Here is a 27169-nt window from a genome sequence, read left to right on the forward strand (position 1 = left end):
AAGGAAAGACAGAGGATGGCAGAGTCACCTGGCAAAGGAGCCACTGTTTAAAAATAGGGAGCTGGTTAAAGTAACAGCAGAGGAGCAACTGCAAAAGGACAGGCTAGCTTAGGTGTGTGGCCTGAGAAGACTGCCAGACATCAAATTGTTATGCCGGCAGAAACACGCCAATGCTGCTACCCAAGACCCTGTCTGTAATAACCTCATTGGATCAATACACCTTCCTGTTTGCAAGTGAAACTGCTGCTTGGGCACGCTTGAATGGGGGACGTGAGTAAAAGCCAGTCAAGCCCCTGCAAAAGCGCAGTTCATCCTGAAAGCCTTCCTCCATTAGCAGGCTGGTGGAAGGGATCTGAAGAACAGGAAGACTTCTCCCTGAGACATCGCTTCTTGCAGCTTAGTATCCAGCACACGCGCAGTAGATAGGACACATCTCCTCACTGTTTCCCCTGGTCTGTCAGTACCTCTCTCAAGGCTGTCCCTAGATGAACAGAATTATTTTTTATATGGCCTGGCCAGTGCCAGGGCATGAGAGATTGTGGCTGTTTTGACACAGAGATCCCAAGGGCCACGTTTCCTAACTTAGTGGGTATGTCATGTGCAATTGCACCTATGCACCTATTTGCTACATAAACTGCATGCAATAGGCAACAAACAGTAATGTGAATCTTTCCCCCTCCCTCCTTCTCCTTCCAAGACATTCAGATCGCGCTAACACATCCTGTTTGTGCTCTGGAGTACCCAAGCACTCCGCAGTCCATACGCAAGCAGTGGTGACTTTAACTCACCCGTCGTTCCTTATCTCCATACTCGATGCCCAAGGTATCCATGGCACGTACAATAGCTGCCAGTGACTGTATAGTGTTGCTGTAGACCACTGGCTTGTACTGCTTCACGTCTTCTCCAGAGAAGCCATCCTCGTGGATGATCCTGAAGAAAAAGCAAAGGACAAAAACCTGTTGAGAATGGCATTTTAATGGGGGAAACATTTCAAACAGAGCTGTGCTCCTTTGAAGAGCACATCTGCCAGCCTGATCCAGTTAATTTAGGCAGCATTTCTTTTTAAACATCTCTGGTTGTTCACCACGAGGGCATCCGAGCCCATCCCTTTTGCTCTCTGCCAAGGAGTTCTGGTGTGGGGTCACGCAGCCGGTCCCTCCCTCCTGGCCGAACCGTAAGCACTGCACCCCAACTTGGAGCCTGGTCAGCCCCCTGTTCACATCTGTGCTGGTCACAAGGAGGAGGCTTCAACGTCACAGCTTATCTTTCCTGTCCAGGTCTACGGAAATACGCTCACTGCTTGCAATGACCATCAGATCAGATCTTAAAGGTGATGGAAAACCTTAAGTCTTGGCTGGCCCTTTTCATAGTAACTCCTGGGGTGCCTACAAAAGGAGTCCGAGTTGAAATCCCCTGTGTGCACGCGGACACAGGCATGGATAAAGGAAGAGATTTAGTTGTGTAGCACACAAAGTGCTTACAGCCCTTCGCACACCTCCTTCCCAAGCCGTGCTGGGAGTTTTTGGGCTGCCAGACCCTGCAAAAGGAAATATCTGATGGAGTGAGACCCTGCCATGGCCCTGCGCCTAGGGGCCAGCATCACAGTGCTCCTCCCAGCCCAAATCTTCTTCAGAGGCCCATAGCAGGACACAAAATCCTGCACTTCATCGCAGAGCACTGCCACAGCCTGGGCAGAAGACTGCTCCCTGTGATTTCTCCATCTCTCAGTAACTCGAGAGCTACGGCAGGGTGTGTGTAGAGAACAGCTAGCGTTCCCAGAGCTAATTGAGTTTGACAACAATTCTTCCCGGTGAAGACATAAGTTATGATCCCGTCTCTTAAATACTAGCAGAGAAGATGATCCGCTTAGCCCAAATGCGCTCCTTCCTTGCTCAGCCTCAGATCTCACCGGACAACAGATAAGATTCGGTAACAGATTTGCCGCTGATAAAACCAAGCAGCCTGTCCATAACAGGACTTTTTTTTTTTTTTTTTTTTTTTTCTGCATCACAAACCAAGGTCTTGACCAACACTGGCATCTCCCCCTGGGAGAGGGAGGTCTAGCAGGGATCATATGTGAGCCTGCAATGCATACAGCGCTGGGGTGGCAGCGGAGAACAGGGCTGGCTGCCAGCCTCGTGTTACTGCTGGATGGCTACACCCAGAGCAGGGCTGACACAAACACGCTGACCAAGGCACAGCTCCACTTGCCATGAGGCGAAGCTCACGGGAAGGTGTTTTAAGGCAAGTGGCTGACCCTCTGCCCTCCCCAGCACGACACTGAACACCGGCCTCCTGGGAGGGCTCGCTCCAACACACCTCGAGTCCTGCAGAAATATGGCTAAAAGCAGAGGCAGACCAAGACGGGGCAGTAGCTCAAATTAACAGTCCAGGGCATTTTTAAGCTGCTGATCTGAGTATCTGGGCAGAGCCCCCACTTAGAGCTAGTCTGGATTTTAAAAAGACTTATGGACAGCAGCATAACTTCTGCTTTGCGGCTTTTGTTTGGTGTGCACCCAGTACTCACGCTGGACTGCTCCAGGTAATGGGGAAGGAGCGGGGCCGCAGAGCTGGGTGTCAGCACTGCATCGCATGGATCATTTCACTTTACCCAGACGAGCTGCTGAACCACTGGGAAATGCGCTTTGCCAAAAGTTGCAGTCAAACCTGAAGAGTTACGGCTGGCACAAAGCACAGGAATCTGCTGAATTCAGCCTGTACAGCACCAGTTCCCCCAGCTAGCGGCACGACAGCCACAAGCCCCACACAGCAGGAGTCCTGTGGGAGGCAGGAGGGTGGTTAGCAACAGCATCACCAGAAATAATTCAACCTTTTTGGCTGGTCGGTTTGGGGTGGGATTTGGGGGCAGGGGGCACTGAATGATGCTCGGGGCAATGAAGAGAAGGGAACAGAGGGGAATATGAAAGGGGTGAGAAGGGGAACAGGCACAAGGGGCAGCGTATGGGCTGCAGGAGGATGCAGAGGAGATGTGTCTAGTCCAGATGCTCTGCACTGGTGGAAAGGGGAGCAAGGAAAACCTTGGGCTGGTTTGGGTTCTGCCCATCACCGACAGGCATCAGCTAGGGACAGCATGTGGCAAAAACAGGGCTAAGCAGGAAGAGGTGAGCTCTGCCCTCCTTTAAAACGTCTCCGTCCCCGTGCCATGAAGTTGTTGCCCGACACTTTCATCTCTAAGTGCAAAACCTTGGTGTTTCCAAACCATCCAAAGCAGTGAGCCCCCTGCCACGTAGAGGTAGAGTTAAGCGATGGAGAGCAGCTCTGGTGCCCCTTGGCGAACATCCTGCTGATGGGACAACACATTGACATCCTTCAGAGCGCGGACATAAAAGCGTTGCTTTTAAACGGGGCATAAAAGAACACGGAGGGAAAAAAAACGATTGTTCTTCTGTGAAATTTCTCTGGGAAGGCAGCCACCGCGACTGAAAGCAGCGCTGCAGATGCCAGTATTGAAGTTCTGCTGTAGGAAGTACCTACGGACTAATCAATCACGCAGTTAGCACATTACCTAAGATTTGAGCGAGCAAATCCCCACTGACTAGTGCTGTTCCAAAGGCTGCTAGGACACTGTGAACTGGTTTATTGTCCTATATGCTTTGAGCAAAACGTTTCCCTTCTTGCTCGCCTTGGTGAGCTGCTCGCTGAACCCTTCTGGCAGCCTCTTCTGTGGTTCTTTGGGAATGTTCCTGCTGCCACTCACGCCGTTGGGATGTGCCTTTCTCCTTGCCTGCAGGATGGCTGCTGTGCTTCATTTTATGGGGACAGACCCTCACGACATTACCTCTAAAGCTCCAGCACCGCCTGGGAGGTACACTGCTAGGGAAAATGCCCCAGGACACAAGCAGCAGTGGGTTTCGGATCCTACAGTCAGCTGTGGCCATTAGAAATGCAAAGCATGTAGGAACGAATAGAAGTGAGCAGCGTGTCAAGGCTGGGAAGCCTTTAAAGATTCAGGCAGGGTGGGCTGGTCCTTAAGCAACTTGCAAATTCATGGGAACAGAGGGTTTTCAGCACTAAAAGGTTGAGTCCTGTTTTCCAAAGGGCTTGTATTTTTTTCTGTCTGAAATCCATACTCTGCCACGCTGGAGCTGGTTCTTCCCAGGGCAGAGGAAGAAAAGGGATTTAAGAGGATCCCGGGGGCTGCGGAGAGGGGGGAGACAATGCTGTAATTTTTAAAAGCGATTCTGAGCAATTAAAAAGCCATTTCATTCACCGAGTGATTAATGAAACGCCGTGCCCTGAATGGGATGGTGCGAGACAACTGAAACAAGCTGATTGCCTACTGTACCTATTAATGCCTGCTTCCTGTCCATCAGCCACCAACACAAAGCCCATACGCTTGCATCTTACATTGTCATGTTCGTTTTAGGGTGGCATTAACAGACAGGTATTTGCTGAGGAAAAGGGCTCTGCTGCAGAGCAGATCTTCTGCCATCCCCCAGCAAGTCATTAATCCTGAAGAAGTGCCCAGTGCCTTCATGATTATTGCTTAATTACAAAATAAATGAAATACTTGGAAACAGGGGTTGCATTCTGCATAGCAGCTCACTTTGGCTTCCATTCAACAAAGCACTTACATGCCTTCAGCCTTTCCCTTAAAAATTGAGTGTATTAAAAAACCAAAGCCCCGTATCACGCCATCGCATGTCCCCGCTGCCATGAGATGCCCCGGCCGTTGGGAAATGGTTTTCTGAGCGAAACACACCACGGCTCCAACTCAGTAGGGCTGGGTCTCAACCTTTGGGCTGATCCCAGCTTACCCAGGTCAGTCCTGGGGGAATACTTGTCCGTCTGTCCCCAAAACCTGCCTGCCAGACCCCTGGGTCCTCTGCTCTGCCCCCAAACCACTGGTACCCTGTACTCCAGGAGGAAGCGGTGCTACCCACCCATTTTTATGTCAGATGTGGGGCAGCTTTATCTAGGCTCTTCCTCCAGGTCACTTTATGAAAGTCAGGTGGGACCCTTCCCAAAATGTAGACATGGCATCAACTATTGCTCTCCTTCCTGCCAAGGAAGGAAATGAGATTAATTTAACATGCCTCCTTTTTTGAATAAGCCACGCTGGATGTCACCCATCTCCCTTTTTATCTCCTAGGTGCTTACAAACTGTTTGATAGTTCAGCTCCCTTGAAAGCTGTTCAAAGTTGACTGTTCGGTAACTCTTTTACTCCTCTTTTCTCCCTCTACATTTAAAGACAAGCACCATGCCTGCATTCTTCCTGTCTCATGGTACCTCACCAGTCCTCTGAGTGCCCTCAAGGAGAAGTGATCAGCGATCAGCAGCGGAGACGCTGCCAACACCTCTGTCCCCCCTTCTTCAGCATGCTCCATCCTTTTTGTAGCTTTGCATGCAGCCACTTCCTCCGGTCTGACACAGCCCTGCTTATCTTCTGGACTTTCTTACTGCTCCAAAGCCTCCAGCCAAACCCTCTGAAATGCTTCCTGCTAAATTCAGGGAACCTTGTGTGGCTTCGAGCTGTCGGCAGCACCGTGAAAGACGTACGTGGAGACTTCCAATTACCTAGCAGAGAAAATAAATCCCATACTGTTCCTGTTCTACCTAAGATGATTTACTTTCAATCAGCAAGATGTTTCCAGCCGAATGAAGTTTTTCCGTATCAATGCACATCTCTGAAACTACAGTGATTTGCTTGAATAAAACTGGGCACGACAGCGCCATGAGATGATTATACCAGAAGCGTACTGCGAGCAAGCACCTCGCAAATGAATGGTCCAGTTCCTGTAAAAGCAGTCCTTGCTCCTCACCTTCATCTTAACAAATTAAGGGACTTAAAGGCCGCTGCACAGCTTTTGGACAGAGATGAATTTCACCTCCCAGGGCTGCGGGTAGCTGCGGGTGCGGGGAAGGAAGATGCTGAGCACCGCAGCTCAGCTGCAGGCTAGGTGGCTTAGGATAGTCCCCTACATCCTCAACAGGCCAGGGGAGCTCGCAAATGCACCCCGAGATCCTGCAACGAAATTCCCAAACCTCTGTGGGCTTTGTTTGCAAATGGGAAGAAATAAGCATGCAAAAAACCTTACTTTAATACACAGGGAAGGGAAGTGGTTGATCAAATTTTGATGGAAAATTTTCTGCCAGACATAATCAGTTATTTTTTAAAATTATTTTTATCTTGATGCGAGGCTAAAAAGTTTGTTTATGGGAGAGTTATGAAGCTAAATTCCAGTGATTTTGTTCTCACTCGTTTAATAGCTTGAAATGCGATTAAAAACTCCTGGATTATGTTAAACTAAATCAACGCAGATGCCCATGACCTTGTGTTTCAAAGGCTGCAAAAGCCCCGTTCAGACCTTCACTAGAGGGTGAAAATCTCTCAAAACTCTCAGACTTCTTCCACTCGGGCTGTGCTTGAATGACACATCGTACATCCTATTCCTGCAAGAAATTCGCTGAGGCAGAGATTAAGATGCCTGCTTTTTGCAAAGAAAAACAACTTCCTTAGTCAGGGTGACCTGGAAGTTGCAGACAGAGCTCATTTTAAAGAGTTTAACATTTTCAACCTGGATTTTTAACTCCCATCCAAGAAATATGGATGGAGCCCCATGACAGAATCCCAGCTGGGGGAAATCTCCTTTGTGGAGGAAATACCTTTGGGTCTCTCAAAACTGAATTCCTACCACCGAAGTATTTCTTGCATGCAAAAATGTTATTGTAACTGACCAGCTGGTTCCTGTTAAAAAATAAGCAAATCCATCAGGGGATTGAAATATGCTGCCAAAATCTACAGCCCTGGACACATTTGAGATTATCCCTCCTCAGATGAACTGCAAAAGTTTCATGGACCTGTACCGGGCAGCAGCATTCTTGCTCCTCTAAGGCAAAATTTGTGTCCAATATCGATGCGTGTAAGTAACTCTAACGCCTTCACGAGGTCCAGTTAAAGCTAGCCATGTGCTGCTGTACCTTAACTGCTGGCCACAAAGCTAAAACTGATGTCATGAGAAACTCTCTCGTGTGCCTTATTTTTGCCTGTAGATGAACTGCTGTTGAGCTAGCAACGACTGGCTTCCAGGCAGGTAGGGGCCAGACCCTGATCTACCTGAAAGCCTTTCCTTTCAGCTTGTTTGCAGGTATATTAAACATGCAGAATACTCTTCATTTCCAGTTTAATACAGACCAGAACTAGAAACAAGCGCGCTAAAGAGAACTGCCAACGTGGTGCTTCGTCCCTGAGGTCCTATGGCTTTTCTGAAGCAGCTCTTAGTCAGATTATTTTCTAACTGAGCTCTGCATTAATGCTTTGTTTTGGCTCTGGGATACCTTGAGGGGGTTCCTGGGCCGTGTTCTCAGTTCCCTGCCACGTGTCCTTCAGTGGGTGCTGGTTTTTGCACCATGCTTTTGGGATGCACCAACGACCCTTCCTTGGCTTGCTCTGTGAGGCTGTTTTAGTATTGCCATTTCCCAGCAGGAAGCAGGGCAGAGAAATGCTCTGTTTTTAAGTGTTGTGTATACAAAATAAGTTTAAGAGTGTAAATAGTCTACCACATCCTGAAAGCAACAAATTGCTGTTGATAAATGGAAGGCACCACTACTGCTATTTCACCAGAAGGCAATGCCGAGCAGGCAGGGCACAGCCAGCTGGTGCACGAGTGCTCCTGCCAGACCTGATAGGAACGTGGCCGCCCTTTGGCACTTAACAACACAGAGCCAAGAAAAGGAAGCACCCTGGGGAACAAGCAGCACCCACACCAAGCCTCCTTGTGCCCAGGGGCTGCAAAAAGCGTGGCTGTACTTGCACAATTCACGCTACTGATAGCATTCCTCTGTAGACACCAAAGGGAAGACCCCAACAGCGATGGGGTAACTCTACCCCAAATTTAGAGCATCTCTTTCAAACTCCTGTAATTCAGTGTTGCCCCTTAACATATTTACCCCATTTCCAAAAGGCAAATGCTGCTGGAGGTGGCTCCTTTGTGCACACCGGGGACAGGTCCCCAGCACCGTGACCAGCATCACGGCACCGCTCCAGGGCAGAACCCGACCTCAGCCCTTTCCTGGCAGCATGCAGATGGGTGGGTGCTGCTGGGACGTGTCAGAGGAGAAAATCCACCCCATCTGCTAATATAGAAGAAGCACGAATCTCTCCTCCTTGCTGCCTGAAATCACTTTTGCATGCTGCCAAAAGCCAAACTAAAAACCTGCCCGAATGGGAACGAAAAAGAGCAAAGAGGGACGCAGGCGAGGCTGTCCCCAACCAGCCCCGGGCCGGGAGCAGGCTTGGGTTTTATGTAAGGTCAGGGCATTGGCACAGTTTGGTTTCAATGAAATTTGGAGTTGTGTAACTTTGCTAACATGCCCTCTCCGGGGGCCTTTAATATCGAGATCAAATACTGACTACCCTCCATGCACCTAATTAGCTGTAATATGCATCCTGCTCTGCTCAGTACGAACAGCGAAGAAACACAGTCAAAAACCATTAGCTCAGGCTTTCTTTTGATTAAAAAAAGACAGCTGGACAGCACATAGTCCTGCAGCAGCGCTTGCATTAGATGAGATTGCGTTTTTCTGGGGAAAACGCCTCGGGGCCAGGAGGGTTTCAAATAGCACCAGCGGAGGCTGACAGCTGTGCTCGTCTTCTTGGTGCGCTCCCAAATAATAATACTGCGAAGGAAGAAGGGTTCCTGCTTGGAGTGACTTAGTTTTTGATCCCATGCAATGGGCTACGTTGTCAGTCTACTTTGTCCATGCTCTGCCTAGGACCAGTGAGATCCCCCAGGGAAAAAATCCACCGGGCCGGTGATGACCCACATGCGCGAATTCTCATTAATTCCTCAGTCATGTTACATAAGGTCATTTTGTTGAATTAAAATTATTGGGATTAATCCTCTTAAATGTTCTCTTAGATGCACGGGGGATCCAACCACAGCTGGATCATCCCGCAGCTGGTTCTAGAAAGTCAAAACAGTGTTTTAAAGCCCCGTAATGGTTTTGTTAAATTCATCCCCCGAACAAGGACACAAAGCAGCTTTTTATGGCTTTTTTAGATCACTTACAACTTCTGTAAGCTGTCATTAACTATCATCAGAGCCTGAAAAATGAGGCAAATGGGTTCAATGTCAGTTTTACTGCCCAAACCTAAATAATATTTTTGGTTTCCCATCTGCCTCATCTGAAGTGTTTTGATAGCTGGAAGGTGACTTTGCCTTTCAAACCCTTTTCAGATTTTGGTTTCCATAACCAAACACCCTCTGGACAACGGAGGAAACGGGAGAAGTATTCAGCCTCTTTATCCGCCCATGGAGTCCATCCTCACAATCAAGTAACACCACCAAATCCCACAACAAAAATAAAGCATATTGCTTTTTTTTTTTTTTGCATATTTTGTGCAGCTGCCCAGAGCCTTCAGTTCACTGGCGCACCATTCTCTCCGCACATCAACGACAGGTTTGGTAGGATGTATGTGGTTCCTCATGAAACAAACCCTGCCTTCCGAAGCCCCCCAGTCTACCAAAATCCCTTGGGATTCAAAGCTACTTCCCCTGTGCCTAGGGCTGATCTTGCAGAGCTGAAATATCTGCGTGTGTCGTAGCTGTGCTGTTGCTCATTAGGAATCATGTGCTGCCATGAAAACGCTAAGCTAAAATAAAAATATGCTTTAAAGCAGCTTTGCTTTTTCAGGATATCAAACCTTGCAGCGACTGTCTTTCTGAAGCACTGGCTGATGGGTTTGATTAGCTCTGGTAGCAGATCTTTGTTTTTCAGTACGTTTGGTGCTTTAACATGCTGGGCTGAGAAGGAATCGATTTCAAAAAGAGTGCTTCTGCCGTTCCTTGCACCCTGTCCCTCCTCCCTGGCATGATTACAGCTCAGGGGCTCCATCTCCGAGCGCTGTGCTTGCCACGAGCCCCCAGGAGGCTGATGTGAGCCTCCCCTCATCATCCCAGCTCCTTGAGTGACGATGTCCCCAGCTCTGCAGCCTTCTTGCCTTGCCATCGGGGAGACACTCGAGCAGCACACCCCACGGATCACGCGTCGAGGGAGAGGAGCTGACTGCCGGCAGAAACTCCCCAAAGGCTGCAATGGATCCGCCACTGCTGGAAAAATTCACAATGAACATGGGGCAGATGTGATGAAAGTCCTGGGCGGAGGAACTGCAATTTGGCCTCCGGTACTCCTGCGGCTGCAGACAGCAGAAAGCCACATCTCGTCTGCATAATTGCGGTTTTTCTTGCAACGTGGGTGCAGTTTCTGCTGTGGAGATAAGGACATGGGGGATGCCCTGTCCTCCGGAGCCGCTGCTCGGTGTGCTCCATGCGCTGACACTTCCCAAGCTGAAGAGTTTGAGCCGAAATGTGGCAGATTCGGCATTTTAGGATTCCACCCGTGTGGTTAATAAGATTTCACAGCAGGAAGGAGGTATGTTGCGCTTGTAATTAATGACATGCATTTGGATATATTTAAATCATAACTTTCTACACTTGTACTCAGAGCACAGGTTATCAGACAAACGCACAGCTTTTCCCTGACACCTGCCGTAAGTATTCAGTCAAACAACGTGAACCTTTTAGGAGTTCTCACCTGCAGCTGAGGCTTAGAAAACACCAGCAGGGGACAAGCCCTGGACCGGTCCAACTCTGCACACACACACCCAGAGAGGGGCCCTGCCTCCGCTCCACATCTCCCCTGCCACAGCCCTGAGAAGTGAGAGGGAACCACCTTTCCCCAAGGTTTCCCCCATCCTTTGAGTCAAGGTATCCCTACTACTATGGTTTGAGAAAGCATTGGAAGATGTTGGGCATCCTCAGTGCCTTGCGGCATGTCCTGGCACCAAGGGCTCTGCTCTTGGGACTTGCTGCATGCAGAGGCTCCTCTCTCTCTCCCCTCCACCTCCTCGTCCTCTCCTTCACCTCCTCTCTTTCTCTTCTGCCTCCTCTCCCTCTCCTCCACCTCTTTTCTCTCTCCTCTGCCTCCTCTCCTCTCCCCAAGCTGCTGTGGCTGCCATATTGGGGAGCAGGAGGTGCAGCCAGGAGGAGGTGCGTGCCCCGGTGTGGATGGCTGTGAGAACACCGCTCCTCAGGCCATGTGCAGCCCTGCATGGGGTGCTGTGGGTACTCATCCTCGACGAAGATGAGGGTTGCTTGTGTCCCTGCTCTGCGGGAGGGAGCTGGGCTTTGTGACCAGACCCAGGAATGGTCCTGTGACTCCAGCTAACTTCCTTTCTACTCCCAGTGGCAGCAGAAGAATGTGGCTCTACCTGGGAGGGTTCCTGCGCAACCAGTGGACTGAGGACTGGCCATGGGCATGCAGCAGAGCAGCTCGGTGATGTCCCTTGGTGGCCACGCCAGCCTCAACCAGGTCCCTGTGTGCCCCTAGAGCTCCATGTGGCTCCTGGTACGGCAACTCCTGCCAGCGGAGGAGAGGGATTGAGAATCAAGTGCCTGGGGTACCCTGGCCAGACGCTCCTGCATCTGAAAGCCTGGTGCAGAGCCAGACTGGCACTTAAGTTCTCCTTGCCAGGCCCTGGTTCTGTTAATGGGAGTCCCAGGAGCTCTGCTCCACCAAGAAATCACCCGGAGACTGCTGGGAAGCGAGCCCCTCAGGCCAGCCATCAGAAAGCCCGCTTGGCACCTCTTCCTCCACTCTATTTCGCTGCTTGGTGCCCGCCAGACCCAGGCAGAAGCAGCAAATGCTGCGGTACAAGCAGCTGTCACTGGGTGTACATACCAGTTCTGGCTCAGGAAGCTACCACCAGCTTTCGAGGCGGACACAGCTGTAAGGGAGAGCAGCCCCACACTTAAATTCACAGGTAAATGGGTTTGCCATTGTGCTGCGAAGTGACCACTGTGACAAACATCTCCAAAAATGAGTACGTTCCTCCTCCTACTCTCATCAATCCTTGTCATCCCCCACATCCTTATCTCCAACTGCAAAATTCCTTATTGATTTCATTTGCAAATGCCCGTACGTCTTGCCTAGGAGTACCTGCGAGCAGGACGCATCGCAGCTCAAAGTGCCTGAACCTCCTTACAAAGCATTCAGCTAGATTCAGTAAATCTGCCTTGTAATAATTTCACTCTGCATCTGATAGTCAGAGTTTAGGCGCATCCCTAGCATTATTTAACCATCCCTGGTGTAAAAACATTCCTGCCTTCTGGAGAGCTTTGATTGGATTCACAGAGGCTGATGTTTAATTAGCTTACGCTACTCCGACTCTCTCTTCCCACCCACGTAGTCGGCGCGCTGCTGGCATTTGGATGATGCAACTTTTTGATGGGGTAAGCTTTTATTTTTCCAGAAAGCATCTAGGAAACTTCAGAGACCTCAAAGCATTTGAGGTTTCTGACAGCACAAACCTTCCCCTTCCTCCCTGGCTGCCGCTCAGCACGAGGGACCGGGTTCGGACAGGGACGAGAGCTCTCCATGAGCTCTTTGCCCTGCCTGGGAAAATGGGGCTGCGGTGAGCACGAGGAGGTCTCTGCTCGCTTCCTTGTGACCACGCATGCTGCAGAAGCCTCTATCGCATTTGAGAGGGCAGCACAAACAATTACAGATCACCTTGTCCGCTCACAGCTTGACCTGAGCCCTAGCAGGTGGCGTCTGCGTGCGTGTCTTGGTGCCCCACGTCCCTCCTTCACCTGCGACCCCATGAGCACAAGCCACCCGCAGCTGGGATGATCTTTCAGTGATCTTCAGATGATCTTTCAGAGTCCCTTCCAGCCCCTGACAGTCTGTGCGGCCACAGGGTCTGGTGAGGTGGGCTGCTGGGCCACAGTGGGGAGGAAAAGACAACAAATGCCAAGAATATCTGGGCTTTGGAAACAGATAAGGGAGCTCCAATTTAGCGTTTAATAGCACTGCCAGCGTCCCCTTTAAACAGTGATGATTGTAAATTACTAATATCTATGTAATAGATTTACGACTGATGGGATATGGGGAAATGTGTGATAAAAAGCAGCACCTAATCTATAAGCAGAGGCAATACTGCTGAGTAACCCAAGGCACACAAGTGGCTCATTAACCAATCAATCGATCGAGTTAAATGCAATAACTCACGTGAAATGCTGCTCGGCCACCCAAGCTGGAAGCCCGTCTCGAAGCCCGGCTGCTCCCGGCATGGGCAGGATGGCCACAGCCCTGGGAGAAGGCTGGAGGGCTGCACACCACTTTTGTCCCTGGTGCTCTGTTCCCTACTGATGTCTGAGCAAGAGCCTGAGAAAGGGGCAAGGGAACGGGGAAGATGGGAAGGAGACTGATGGAGCGGGGAGGGGTCCCCTGGGAAAACCATTCTCCAGGGAGCCCAGGTGTGGCTGCGGGGCAGCTGCTATTCCCCCCTTGTCCAGGCCTCTCGAGGATTTCTGCGGGGTGGCACGTGTTGAAACCGATCCCAAAATTCTCCCAGTATCAGGCCATGATGCTAGACCGTTCCCTCCTCTTTATTCCTAAAGCCTGCATTGAAAGCTCTCAGGCAGCGAGTCTTTCACCTCTTCTCCAGGAACAGCGATCCAGTGCAACACATTTCATCATTAGAAATATTTCCTGCTGTCCACTCACAATTTATCTATTGATGAACTCAAATGCAGCTTCCTTAATGTCATTCAAGCGGCTATTTTTATGACCAGCATTGCCAGCAGAAATAATAGGCCTGGTGCATTTTTTCCCCCTGCAGAATGAGGCTTCCGAAATTACAGACGGGAGCGCTAACTGAGAGCCAAAAATGCTATGACGGCGAGGACGTCGGGTCGCAGATCAACACGCTTCTCCCCCCTTGCACACGCAGCTCTGCTGCCAGGCACACCAAGCAGGCACACGTCCTCTGCGGGATCATTCGCGACCACAGTCGCTGCTTGGTGCTGGAAACTATCCCTGGCAAGGAAGCATTTCATGTTTTTTATCCCAAAAGAAAATTAATCTTCGAGAACTCCTCCCTGCTCCCTTGGATTTATGTGTGGCTCTTTGGACACGATCAGGCCCAGAGGAGCCCTTGGGTTCTTTTGGTTTGTGCGGTGCAGCGATGGACTCATGCCCGTGGTTCCTGGGCTTCCCGTGGCGGGCCAGCCAGGAGAGCTCCTCGCCCAAGTCGGGCGAGCACCGTGCACTGCCATGGCTCCCCTCTGGCACAGCAACAAAAAGGAAGAAAAGCTTTCTGTTCTCAGTCATTTAACCAAATAAGATAAATAGCGTTTGCCAGCCCAGGAGAGCTACGTGTGGCTTTTGTCTCTCCTATTCGTAGTCACTAGTGCCCAAGGCTCAGGGTTACACTCCCTTGAGTTCACTTCCCTGTGTACACTAGGGTTTATTTGCATACCCAAATCCTCATTACCACTCCAAACCCCGGTAAATTATGGGAACGGTGGCTGATAAAAGTCCTCTTACTTAAAGCAATGGTGAGCCTACTGTCACCAAAAGCACTGGTCCAGGCTGTAGAGGCATGCAAGAACCGGGCACGGGATATAATCAGGAGCAAGCTGTCGGAACAGTTAGGATGGAAAGATGCAGCAGTACTAGTGGTGGTTGCACAGGTACTGGGGGGCAGCCAGGACCCTCCAAGCCAGGGCTCCTGGTGCACAGCCCCAGAATTGTTTCCTAACCCCCTGCAGAGCTGCTGCAGCAGAAGGGATCACAGCACATGGAAAGCAAACGTGTCTGAGTCAAAATGAACCCAGATGTGCTGAGGGCACGAGCTAACATGGGGTCAGAAACAGCGATATTGGCACAGCCTTGGCAGCCAGAACTCAAACAGGTAAACTCCGTGATGCCCGCAGGGACCACAAGAATTAAACGGATGGGAGGAAACCAGCTTGGAATAGATACGTGTTGAAATAATGAACGTGTGTCGTTCTGGGTTTCATCAAGAAAGAGGCTGTAGGAGAAGCCGGGTCCCAAAAAGAACGTAGAAAGAGCCTGAGAGGAGCGGGAGGCTCCACTCCATCACCCAGGGCTGGGCTCCTCTGGATGCGCTGCTGCTAGGCAAAGGGCCTGTAACACTCTGAATTTCGACCCTACTGCAATCCACGAGGGTTTCCGTTCTCTTCCCTAGGAGTCGGATCAGGCCCCGGGAATGCATTTGTTTGTTTTTCCCTTGTCATCAGGCTGCCTTTGGCTGACAGCTACAATCCATTCAGGGAGGACCTGTTTATCTGTGAGAATAGCAGCACTGCTGTTAAGAGGTAAGAGTGGGAGTGTGCTTCAGGCAAAAAAACGCAGATTATAGCCCGGCTAGTAATGAATCCAGCACAGAAAGAAAGAAATGCAGAACGTTCTAATTTTCTGAATAGATTTAATTCCATTTTGTTCCCGGCGAGTCCCTTCGCTGACAATTGTCTGAGTGGAGGGAGGAAAAAAGGGTTCCAAGCAAAACACTTGTCCATGAAGGATGTTATTAAAATGTCCTACTTGAACACTGGCGCTCTGCAGACCAGAGGCGCAGAATGTGAGCGGGCTCTCTCCCTTAGACGAGCTTTGTCTAAATGCAGCATGTTTGTCGATTATTTTCCAAAAGCGCAATTGCTGTCATCAGAATTTGAGCTGGCTTGACTTGTCCTGCCTGATTTAGCACCCACTCGAACAGGGTGGGTTCAGGAGTTCAACGAGAACTTGAGTGTTGTTGGATTTGCAGCAGGCTTAGAAAACACTCGGGAAAACAATAGGGGGAGAGAACAGATGGGGAATACATGTAAAGTGGGGGCGAAGACCAGAGAGTGGTCAGGGAAATGAAAAAAATCCTGTGGCAAGTAAAAATCCACTGTGGCAAAATTCTCCAACAGGGTAAACTTCCATCGCTTGGCTTCAGAGGACTCATGCTAACTCTCACCTGCGTAAAGACCTGGTTCGGTGTATTTGCTAAATCCGGTCCTTTCAGCCGAGAATTTGGCTGCAAGACTGCAGCACGGATGTCAGCCAAGCTGTAGCAGAGAAGTTGGCCCCACCATCCTCCTGACTTGCTTTTCTTTAAAGGTCTGGGCAGTGGGTCCTGTCCCCCTGCGGGTGCTGCGAACAGGACAGGTTCCTGTGAGACAGGAACGTACCAAAACCTGGAACCATGATAACCAAACACAATATTGCAGGAGGAACTTGCTGAGGACCGTCACTCTTCTGCTTATGTGGGTAGCAGCATTGTCCCCAGTGTGCTCGGCCTCTTCCCTCGTGAAGATCGCAGTCCCTGCCCCTGAACTTGGAGTATGTGACCGTGCTATTATTGGTGCATGCGATGCTGAGCAAAGGGAAGCGCTGCTCTGGCTCTTGCTTCTTGCAGACACAGAAAGGACAGAGTGCACAAAGGCAAACACAGCCTCTCCTGCGCATGTGACAGTCACAGCACCAGCAAGTCGCTGTCAGATGCCTCATTCCTCCTGACAGGTCCTGTCCTAAAACAATGTCTGAGAGTCTGCAGCTGGTCTGGATTTTCCATACACAGCTGGAACTGCCAAAGGAACAGAAAAATCTGGTGTAGCAGAAAAGCTGCCTCTTGGTTTGGAAAGAAAAACCTTTCCCAGCAGTTTGCGTGTAACCAATCGAGGCAGTTTGCCATCCTCCTCCGGAGTGGAAGTGCAACCGAAGCATCTTAGAGCACGGGGGGAAGGATGCTGCTCTGCTCCTGCACGGAGAAGGTATTTCACAGGGAGGGACTGTACAATTCCTGTGCCTTGCATTTCCTTTGCTATACTCACTTAGATCTGGAGCTGGGGCTCCAAAGCACTGGGTTTGTTTCCTGCAGGATACCTGGCTGGTGCAGAGCGTCCCTGTCCAAACGAGAACCTGCCTTACCTTGAGTTATGCCCCCACAGGACAGCTGCAGCTCTGGGACAGCCTAACTTCTTCTCCCTAAATGCAGCACCTTGATATTTGTTTCTGAATTTTACCTCACTGGTTTTTGTGGGCTGTCTCAGCAGAACTGATTCTGCTGCTGAATTTTTCAGCCCTTCAGCTCCTCCCCAGTATTTTGGAGCCACGTCTTCTGAGTCGGGCTCCTCTTATCCTGCTGCCCCAGTGAATGAGAATCCTGCCCAGCACAGGGACCAGGACCAGCTCACCTCAGGGAAAATATCTCAGATTGAAAGCCAGGAAAAACAACGTGGAACATGAATGCGCACACTGCACACTCACTCTATGCCCTATCTTACGTGGTGCTGTTTATAAGGTTACCTGCACGTTTTTGGTGGCATCCCTCATTACTAAGTTAAGGCACAGCAACATCCACTTCTGTAATCCCTCTGGTTTTGTGGCTGTGCCCTGTGCCGAGCTTTGCAGGTACTCAATAAAAGAGAAAGGCGTACCTCTCCATTTGCATTGCCATAACTGCTTCAGCGCTGCCTTGCCATAAACGAGTCACCCCTTACAAACAAACGAGAGCACTTCAAACACAGCAGCCTCTAATGCCACCCTTGCAGAAGAATTTTTAGTTTGCGCTGCCAGTGCAGGAGCAGGGAGAAAAAATCCCAACCGAGCAGCGACTCAGCCCCTCGCCCCCGAGAATCCCCAGCCTCTTTCCATCCTCGAAGGGCAGCAAGCCTCCACCCTGTGCCGAGCACGCTGCCTCTCCTCCTGCTCCACCCGAGCGAAGGCTGTGTTGACACCAAGTGCTGCAGGAAGGCGGCACGGTGCAAGTGAGACGCTGTCACCTTAGTGGGGTGACAAGGTGGCAGCAGGGGTGCTGGGCAAGGGGAGGCAGAGGGAGGCTGTGTCTGGAGGTTGCGGTGGTTTTGGTGAGTGGTTTGGAACTGGAGCTGCTGGGCTGGAAGAGAGAAGAGGGAGAGGAGCGCTGCACAAGGCATCAGCCCTGCTAACAACACCTGCTCCCTACAGGCACATCGGAGGGAAATCCCAGCCGGGATTTCTAAGCTTTATCCATCTTGCCATGGTTTCCTGCCTTGCCGTTGTTTACCAGCTTAACAAACTGAAGACTGTTTGGAAGAGTCACCCCTTAATCTGGCTTGTCCTGAGACCAATAGGAGAGGAGGAAGGCAAGGTCACGCACATCCGAGGCCAGCACAGAGCTGAAACATCCTTATTTATCTTCCCTAAGCTGTTCTAAATTTTATCTCCTTTAAGATATATTGGAGTAATCAAGACCAGAATTTGGCGGTGACTGGGACTGTTGGACAGGTCCCGGCTGTCTGTACCACGTCGTTATTTTTGGTGCGGTCTGAATTTCACCCTGTTTGGTTCCTGGTGCTGGTGCAAGTCACGGGAACAGACATAATGCAAAGCTCCAGGCGAGTGTCTCCTGCCTTCCCGTGTCCTATGCAGCACTGCCAGGTGTCCGCAGGAAACTCGCCTCCAAGAGTTTATTTAGGCATCCCTACAAAGTGGAAAGCACTCCCCTAAATATCTGTTTTGGGAAAGCCGGTCCAAGGAGTGAGACAGACAGCTGAGCACAAACCCGTTTTTTAGAAGCTGAGTTTAAGGTTGGCTAAAAATATGGCCTACCCCTTCCAGGGGTTATTTTGCTTACGGTGCAGACAGGAATAAAGCTATTAGTAACTGAGCATTCAGAGTATTTGAGGCTGGTGTTTGTCTGTCAGTCACTCGTCCTCCAAAACATTCTTGTCAACATTTGGAAAGCAAGCGGGACGTACGCTCTGGCCGGGAGGGGACAAGGGAGCTGTAAGAGCTGCGAACGGGAGGAAAAGCGGAGACTAAAGCACACAGAAAGGAGGAGAGAAGAGAAAAAAGCTGTTAATGAGGAAAAATACTGAAAGCCCCAAACGTCTGGAACAATTCCCATTTACTTTTAGAGGTACTTTTTAGAGGAAGAAAATAGTTAAGTATAGGGGAAAACAAAAAACAAAACCACCTGTTTAGAAAAAGAATCCCCCCCCCCCCAAAAAAAAAACACAAAAAGATTAAGAACGTGTACTAAGAAGAGAAAATGAGTGGAGATTACATGGAAGAAGAGAAAGAGGAGAAGTCACCATGGGCAAATACAAAAATGCAAGGGCAGACAGTACGGGTGCGCAGGACACTCCTGCGCACAGGCAGCGCTGCTTTCCAGGCATAACCTGGGGGACGAGGAGTTACTCAGGGTAAATTTCTACTGCAGTCCATGAAGTTGGGCTAACCAGATTGAGAGCTGAGTCACTTAGAGCAATCCTTCCGAGGAGCTCATCAATTTCAGTAAACCTTCAGCCTCGGGCTACAGTGCATGGCTCTCCATGGCTTTGCCCTGCGACGCAGCGCTGCTGAGGCCGGTGGTGCTCTGTGGACTTAGGTTGGTAAGAATGAGAAGAAATCATCCCGGGGCAAGGGAAGGGTCCCAGTGGTGCAGTGGGAAGGGAGAAGGCGGCTATGATCCAGAGAGAGCAATGGGAGGCACAGCGAGACCTCCCCTGCAGGTGCACTTGCTCTGCAACAGGACCCAGAGTGCTGTGCCAGGTGTTTTATGACAAAAAATCCATCCAGCCCATAAAAAACATCCGACTCTTCAGAAAGATAAGGGGTATGGCTGCAAACTCACCGGGGTGAAATCCTGTTTGCTTCTGTTAAGCTCTCACCAGCCACCAGGCTGTAAATACCGCTCGCGGCAGGTCTGCAAGGTGTAAACCCTTCTGCAACCTTTTACTGCAGGGATAGTGGGGAAATATGCCAATGATACAAAGAGATTCTAAATATTTAGGTGTTTAAATAAATGAAGCTTTCACATATTTCCAGAATCTGTTCTTCACGCTGTGCTGGGGGGTTGTCCAGACTGTATACCAAAGCACACACGCATTTAAAGGGAGCAGAAAATTAATTTCAGGCTCACAAAATTAATCAGTGTGTGTGCTGAGAGCTGGTCCAGGCCCTCTGCCACCGGACAGACAAGCCTCAACTCACCACCAAAGGAGCCCCAATTTCCTGAGCATTGGGGTCAAATGACAAGGACCGAGGCCAGGAGGAGATTTTTCCTTTTCCTGAGATGTTGAGCAAGGAGGGGATCTCGCAGCCATGTGCGAAGTGTCCCTATGAAGTGGCTTAGCCAAAGGAATAGGCAGTGCTGCTCATTCAGTCATTGCAAGGGAAATCCATCTAGAAATGACGCGATGATGGGCTTCATGAAAACACAGGGCATATTCAGAGTGCTTTGGAGAAACTGCTTGCTTGGAGCACCTGAAGAGCCAGAAAAAGGGCACTGCAAAACTTTTTGGACCCAGCTTCCCAGTTAACAGCATGCCAACCTAGTGTCACCAGCAGAGCTTCAAAGCAGGCTTCCTGACCTGCCAAAACCACCACCTTCCTCCATGACATCAAGATGCCGCTCGCAATTCGGGATTTTCCCCGTGCCTGCGTCGGTAATCGCACTGCGGGATCGCAGAGCACGGCTAAGTGAAGATGTGCAGCTCTGACCTGAGCAACTGTCTCCTTTTATTTGTGCTGTTGTGTCGGCATTTTCAGTGGGGTTACAATTAATTAAAATTCCTGATTAAAATGTTTTGCGACAACAACAGCAGCAAAAATTGCTTGGAGAAAAGCCTACGTGAAGTGAAACTGGAGCCTGGTTAGCATGAATATGCATGGAGCCCAAAGGACGCTGCATTAGCATGCATGCAGCCGGTCCCCAACGTAACCGATGCAGTGGAGGAGGAAGAACGTAGAGGCGAGGAGGATACAAAAATAGGGGTGTAAAATTTTGCATTACCCTCTGTACTTCCCCCTCTGCTCTAGCTCAGAGTTTAAGCGCATGGAAATACCGTGGCTTTCACTATAAGTGGGTGAACATGTGGGTTTTCCAGGAAATTAGGGCTTGGGTAGTGCTCCTGCTCCTTGCTCTGACCGCCCTCAGCCACCGAAGTCCACACGAGTCACTTTCCCCTGCTGGGTTGCAAAACACAGGCAACGCCACTTCCCTCTCTGTATGAAGCTCTACAAGGAATAAAGAGAAAGGAATACAGTACAGAACGAGCAATGTGTGGTGGCAAATGACTCTGTTTCCTTCTCGCCTTTGTCAGATCCGTACCATGGCGGGAGGCAGCTCCAGGGCTGAGAAGAAATCTTTGTTGGTGCTCTGAAAGCCCCGCAGCAGAGCGGCATTGTCAGAGCCGGGGCTGAATGGTTCCACCGGGGATCCAGACCCTGTTCTTTCGGGAAAGCAGCAAGCCTCAATAAATAGCTGGTGCTATTACTGGATCCGGATAATTAACACTTCTGCGATTTTACGAGGAAAATGGTGTGTTGTTGCTGGGAGCGTGGGGGGCCAGGGCGCCCCTTTCTGCTAGCGTAAGCAGTCCCGTCCCCGGCTCTGCCTCTTCAAAGGCACGCTCCGTATGCAGCGCCAGCAAAGGGGTGATGTGCCTTCCCCTTCCCCTCCCTTCTTCTTTAAAACACTTTTTTTTGGGCAGGCACCCCTCCTACTTCAGTGATTTAAAGGCTACGGGGAAGAAATCATCCTCTGAAAAAGCATTTTCAAGAAATGCCTGTCTACAAATGGCACGTGCTTATGCAACGGCTGCATGCCAGTGGGGGCATGCAGCTCTGCTCAGCTCAGGTTAGGGCCAAAAATTAAATTTTGCTGCCTGCAGACCAAGGCAGAAAAGAGGCAGAAGGAGGGGTCTCCTCATTGAGCAGGATTACCAAAAAGCCCTTTTCCCCAGGACTGGTGCCAGGTAAAGGTAAAAGGCTTCCAGGGAGGGACAAGACGCAAAATGACCATGCAGCCACCATCACTGGCAAGGCTATGTACAAAAGTTGGCGAAAAAAAAGAATATTGATTATTAGATGTTTTGCACATATTCATGTGCTCAAGAGGATGACAGGTATGAAATTTATACTCTGAAGCATATAAGAATTGCATTATTAGTCTCTCTTTTTAAAGTATAATGAACACACAACCTTCTTTCTAGTTATAATTGGATTTTTAAGGTTTATGGATCCACCTTCAACTTCTAGGTGACTAGATTAGAGGATAGAGGATGAGATTATTTTCCCCCAAACTGAGGTTTCTCAAACTCACATGACTTAAGGGGCTTTGAGGCAAATCCAGGAGGTATCACAAGAGCTGCAAGAAGGGTAGGTATGGGAAACCTGAGTACAGTGGGCACTGAAATTATGACAGTAGAGCCACAGAATCCTATCACTACAACTTATTTTTTTAAAGAATGAAATCACCGAGTTCAAATTGATTAACATACACAACTATTTACTGAAGTAAAGGTCTAGTTACATTCACTGACTGCTCCAAAAGTTTAGTTGTCAAACTGAGATGCATAATACCTTACGTCTGTTTTAAAGATGACCAACGCTGCTTTTTCTTTTCAAATAATAAATGCTTAGATTATGCTTCAAAGAGGGACTGGTGGTTTTTTGATACATAAAACCCAGCAGGTAATCAGCTAAGGGGCTCCCAAGCCAGCCACAGCTCCGCAGCACTACGCAGTGTGCAAGCTCAGTGAATCAGATTCATTTCCTCCAAGACTCAAAGGTAGCAAAGAGTCATGTTGGATATTTCCCGAGAAAATAAGTGGCTGTGACAAACAGTCCTTCCAGCCCAGTGAGGCACCAACCTGTTCTTCCAAATGCCGCAGAGATCACTGGAGTTTTATTGCTTCTGATTTGTTTAAAATACGTGAAACGAAACACCCTCCCCTTGGCTACTGGCATGACCCCGCTGTGCTGCAGGAATGGCACCGGTGGCCACCAGTAAGGACAGAGGCTGGCTCCACCAAACTTCCCTGCCTCACCTTCCAGAGCCAGCCCTGGCACAGGGCTCTCCCCCAGCCTGCATTTCCCTTTGCACATGTAAGCAGTGGTTTGCTGGTATTCAAGCACAGGACAAAGAAGACCCTGATCCTACCAACATCAACGTCTCCTTTTAGCCCCTGAGCAGTCCTGGAGGTTTAAATGTGAGTACAAGTACAGCCAGGACAAAATGCTTAGCATATTAAGGGAAATATTTAGACAATATTAAACAAAATGTAGTGTTAAACATTAATTTAAGTGACGTTTATATAACGTTAGGGGCATATGTAGGGCTAACAACCGGTTATACATCAGAGCAAGTGAGTAACGTAAGGACTTACTAATTAAAAATCCAGTCTTCAGTCACGGGTTTTCTTTCCCGCTCTGTTACTCTGGTTTTTGATTAGAAAGTAATCATCACATTACACAATATTTCTCCTCATTAAACTACAAAAGCAACAAAGATCCCTTGCTTCTTTGGCCAATTAGTGCCTGTGTACAATCATGGGGAATACAAATCAAAGCGTGGCTCAGCTCTGACCTAATAAGACATCCACGCAAAAGCTAAGCTCCGCATTTTTTTGTTACTACAGCATTTTTTTTCCCTTTACTACAAAGCAGTAGGCACTAAACGCTAGTCCCTGTCTCAGGAAATGCACAGTGGCCATCGAGGGGGCTGGCAGAGCTCCTCAGTGGCTCCGGTTTACCTTGAGGAGCTCCAAAGGGATGCTCGTGCGCCCAGCCAGGGATGTCGGGGCTCGCAGCAACGGCAGCTCGAAGAAGCTGAGCAGAAGGACGGAGCCCACAGTGAGGCTGGAACAGCTCTGCATTTCCCCGGGCAAACCCTGAAAACAGGGGTCTGGGGGGCTGCTATGCCCCTCCTACCACAACCAGCTCCGTTCCCACTTTTTCCTTTCCTTTTCCTATCAGAAAAAGGCCATTTGCAGAGTTTGTACTTCTCCATCCGCCCCCGCCCCAAACCCGTGTAAGTTATTCTCACTTAAACCAATTTTGCTCTCCCACTGAGTGCCGAAGTGTTGCGAGTCACACTGTGCCGTGCTATTCACGCCCACCCGCCATCCATTTTCTGACCAATTTCCTTCTGACATGCTTCTCAACTGTCTTCAGAATCACTTCTGAATTTGGCCTGAATTGGAGAATAACATACTGCAACCCTGCTAAAAAGCTGCACTTAATTATCTCTGCCAGAAGGTGTGTGCACTGGGGATCACATCTTTTTTTGTTGTTTTTCAGAGCAAACGGAGGGGGAAGCACCAAGGAGGGGGCTGTGAGACTGGAGCCTCGGCTCGTGTTCCCCACTTCTCCAGCTGTGCTACAGAAGGCAATTAAGAAGTGGCTGCTCATCAGTGTTATTCTACTGAACTTGGTTAATAAGCACAGTTAATAAGCGTGGTCCTGCTGCCCCTCTCTCAGAAGTATTTCAGTTTCTTGGCCAATTTTGTTGCAGCTTTGAAGGCACTGAGCTCCTGGCAGTGCCATGGAAGCAGAAGGCAGAGGAGAGAAACCCTCCTCGTACCCTTGCCCTCTCCTCACACACCAGCAAAGCCAGATCAGGGCTCACTCCTGAAAAAATGCTACCTGGAGCTGGAATTCATTGCTCCCTCTGCTCACGGCATGATTTGATTAATCCGGAGGTTTGAAAGGAGAAGAGAGCATCAGTCAGAACATATGCTTCTGTGCAGCAGGGACCAGCTTTCTGTGCTGGATGTACAGTTCCTGGCACGATGGGATCTTGATCGACTTACAGCTTGCGTGTGCTCCAGCAAAACCCCGATTTAATCACAGTAGCAGCTCCTGCTCTCCTCCTGACTTCCACAGGACAGTTCTCTGTGAAGGACGGAGTCCCTCCATCACCACGATCTTCCACAGTCTAATTATCCACAGCTGAATATCCCATCAAACACTGGGGATTCGACCCCTCTGAATTTCCTAGGAGGGCTATGGGAAATGCAGTGTGAAGGGGCAGAATTTGCCTGTTTCTGCAGGGGTTTGCCTCGCTGCACCTGCAGCTCAGGGCTGACCCGGGATGTCTGCGTGCTGCACCGACTGCATCACCTCCTGCCACGTGCTCTGCTCCTCCAGCCTGACTTAGCAGCGTCTCTGCTGCTCCAAGTGGAACAAATGTCACCGTCGTGTTTCGCATCGTCTCCTGCTGCTGTTTGCTTTTATTTTGGGTCCTGCTGGCTGTCAGGGAAGAAGCGCAATCCTGCTTTTGGGAGGTTCAACCAGGGAATTTCACTTGTGAGCCGAACAGCCCAGTGCTAAATGGTTAACGAGCTTCTTTTTGGAGGAAAACTGAATCTTCCCCTCGAAAAGAGATCTTCGGGGCTTTGTCTGGCCTGCTTAAGCCAGCACATATCAATCGCTGTCCTCAAGCTGGGCAGGCAGCGTGGCACCGAGGGGGTGCTGGCCCCTGCGTGCCCTGTGCTGCCGAACCGTGGTTACCTCCGAGCAAATCTGCCATCCCAAGGCACCAAGGAGGCAAATATTCACTGATGGAAGCCCTCTGGAAAGCAAGCCCAATAAAAGCTCTGCCCTAATAGGATGCCCTTCCAGGGGTATTTGCCGTGCTGATCAATGCCTCCAGCACCCACCCTTGGCGAGGTGTGCAGACACACAGCTTCTGCAGAACAAGCGAGCGATGCGACGAGGGTATCTAACGCGGGCAGATTTCGTTAGCCTGACACAATCTCAGAACAGCTAAACGGGGCAAAACAACGTGTATTTATGCTCAGACCCCGGTGATGTTTATTTACTAGGACAAATATAGCTGAGGGTTGCAACTTATCAACGCTCGCTTTATTTCAAGAGCAAATTGCTACCGTGGAACCAGCCATTTGATGTTTCCCTGCTATCGCCCAACAAAGGGAGCTCACTTTACTAAGTCGGCTAATGACCGGCAAAGTCACCTCACGTGGATTATAAAAATAAAAAGCACAAAAGGCTCGGGATGAAAAATAACAATTTCCCTCACTCGCTTTTGTGGTCAAACAGTGGGGAATTCGTAGTAGAAAATTCTGCTTTGAAATAGAAAAATAATAGTAACAGTGAAAATAAATGACAAGGTCTTGGTTCTATTGAGCTTTACCGAGCCTTGAAAACCCACAAGTTTTGCTGTTGGAGAGTGCATGAGGATTCATTCAAAAGTCAATAATCAGCAGAGAGGGATTAGTGCCTTCCAATAACTGCTCGGACTACAAAGAGAGGAAAAGGCTCCAGCAGCAGTTATTATCTTATCCCTTTACACTGGCTCGCGGCCCCGAGTTTCACATGCACTTATGTTTACTATTATGGCAACAAAGCAAATTTGATCAGAGCAATGCCAAGAAATAATCCGACGGCACCTTCGGATCAAATGTTCCTTGATACCTAAGGAATTTGCTGAGATGCTGGGGCCCGACCTGGCTTTCCTGGAGCGAGGAACAGCTCTGCGGCGCACGGCCCCGCGGGCAGCACTGCACGCTGGTGTGCTTCCAGCCCTTGGGACTTGGTTCCTTTCTGCTGCTCTATGTCTCAGCTGTCTCAGCTAGCCTGGACAGGCCTGGGATGCTTTCATTTTTTTCTCTGCAGGCACCACAGCCCCAGGTTATTCGCCTTCCCCAGCTGTGGTCCGAGCTCTGTTTCCCTGTTCTGCAGTACCTGCAGACAGATTTGCGTAGAAGATGTAAGAAATCAACTGGAGATGGGAAGTTTGATAGCAGATGAAATTGTTTTGGGTATCTGCGAGATGGCTTATCCATCTAATAGGTTCCCAAAGACTTGAAGCATGGAATCGGTTATCTTAACACAAATCTACAGATCACAAACTCTCTCATTTGGGGTTTGAAGTCACACTTCCATCCCGGTCAGCACACAGCGTTTTACTGCTACTCCTTACGGCCTTATGAGAAAATGCTCTGCCCTTCTGCTTTGCTGTGCCACATCTGCAGGATAAGAAAGATAAGTAAAAGCTGTCTGCATGCTTTTGTATTCTCCCCTCCACACAAAAACATACAGCAGACCTCCCCAGCTGAGGACCTCAGAGCATGTGGAGATCTGTGAGCCACTGGCTCTCTGAATCCCTACCGTAGCAGCCACACGGACAAGGCAGGGACCTGAAATGAGTTTGGGCACAGACACATGTGATAAACCCTACCCTGAAACGTGGCGCAGGCCCGCAGAGCGTACCCGGTCCTGGGGGCTGATCCTGGGACTGCCTGCACCTGGAGCCGAGCGAGCGTATAGGGGCAGCTGGACTCGTGGGTGCCGCTGCTGGGGAAGTACAGTAGCCTGGTTTCCATCTCTTTTGGCAGAGAAAAGCACTTGTTCTTCCCTTTGGGATTTGGAGGAACTGCCCTGAAAGCCACTGGTCCAGCGTCTGGGGCTTATGCCTCTCGACTCACGTCTGGGTTTGTATTTCCACAAGTGTCAGGGAGAGCCATGTCTCCAGCTGCATCCTGAAGCCTTTCCTAAGATGATGGAGCCCCTGAAAAATGATCCCTGTAAGCCAGGTCAGGATGACTGTATGATGGACTTGTC

General features: G+C 49.8%; 1 protein-coding gene across 1 annotated transcript in view; it reads right to left on the reverse strand.

The window, feature by feature from the left end:
• GNAO1 (G protein subunit alpha o1) overlaps positions 1 to 27169 on the reverse strand; it is a 124817-nt gene that overhangs the window by 80018 nt on the left and 17630 nt on the right. Inside the window, exon 3 of the mRNA XM_035543652.2 lies at positions 789 to 930. Coding sequence (XP_035399545.1) covers positions 789 to 930 — 142 coding nt within the window. The remainder of the gene's footprint in view (positions 1 to 788; positions 931 to 27169) is intronic.

This window comes from Cygnus atratus, chromosome 12 (genome assembly GCF_013377495.2).
Source record: "Cygnus atratus isolate AKBS03 ecotype Queensland, Australia chromosome 12, CAtr_DNAZoo_HiC_assembly, whole genome shotgun sequence".
NCBI classification, from domain to species: Eukaryota; Metazoa; Chordata; class Aves; order Anseriformes; family Anatidae; genus Cygnus; species Cygnus atratus.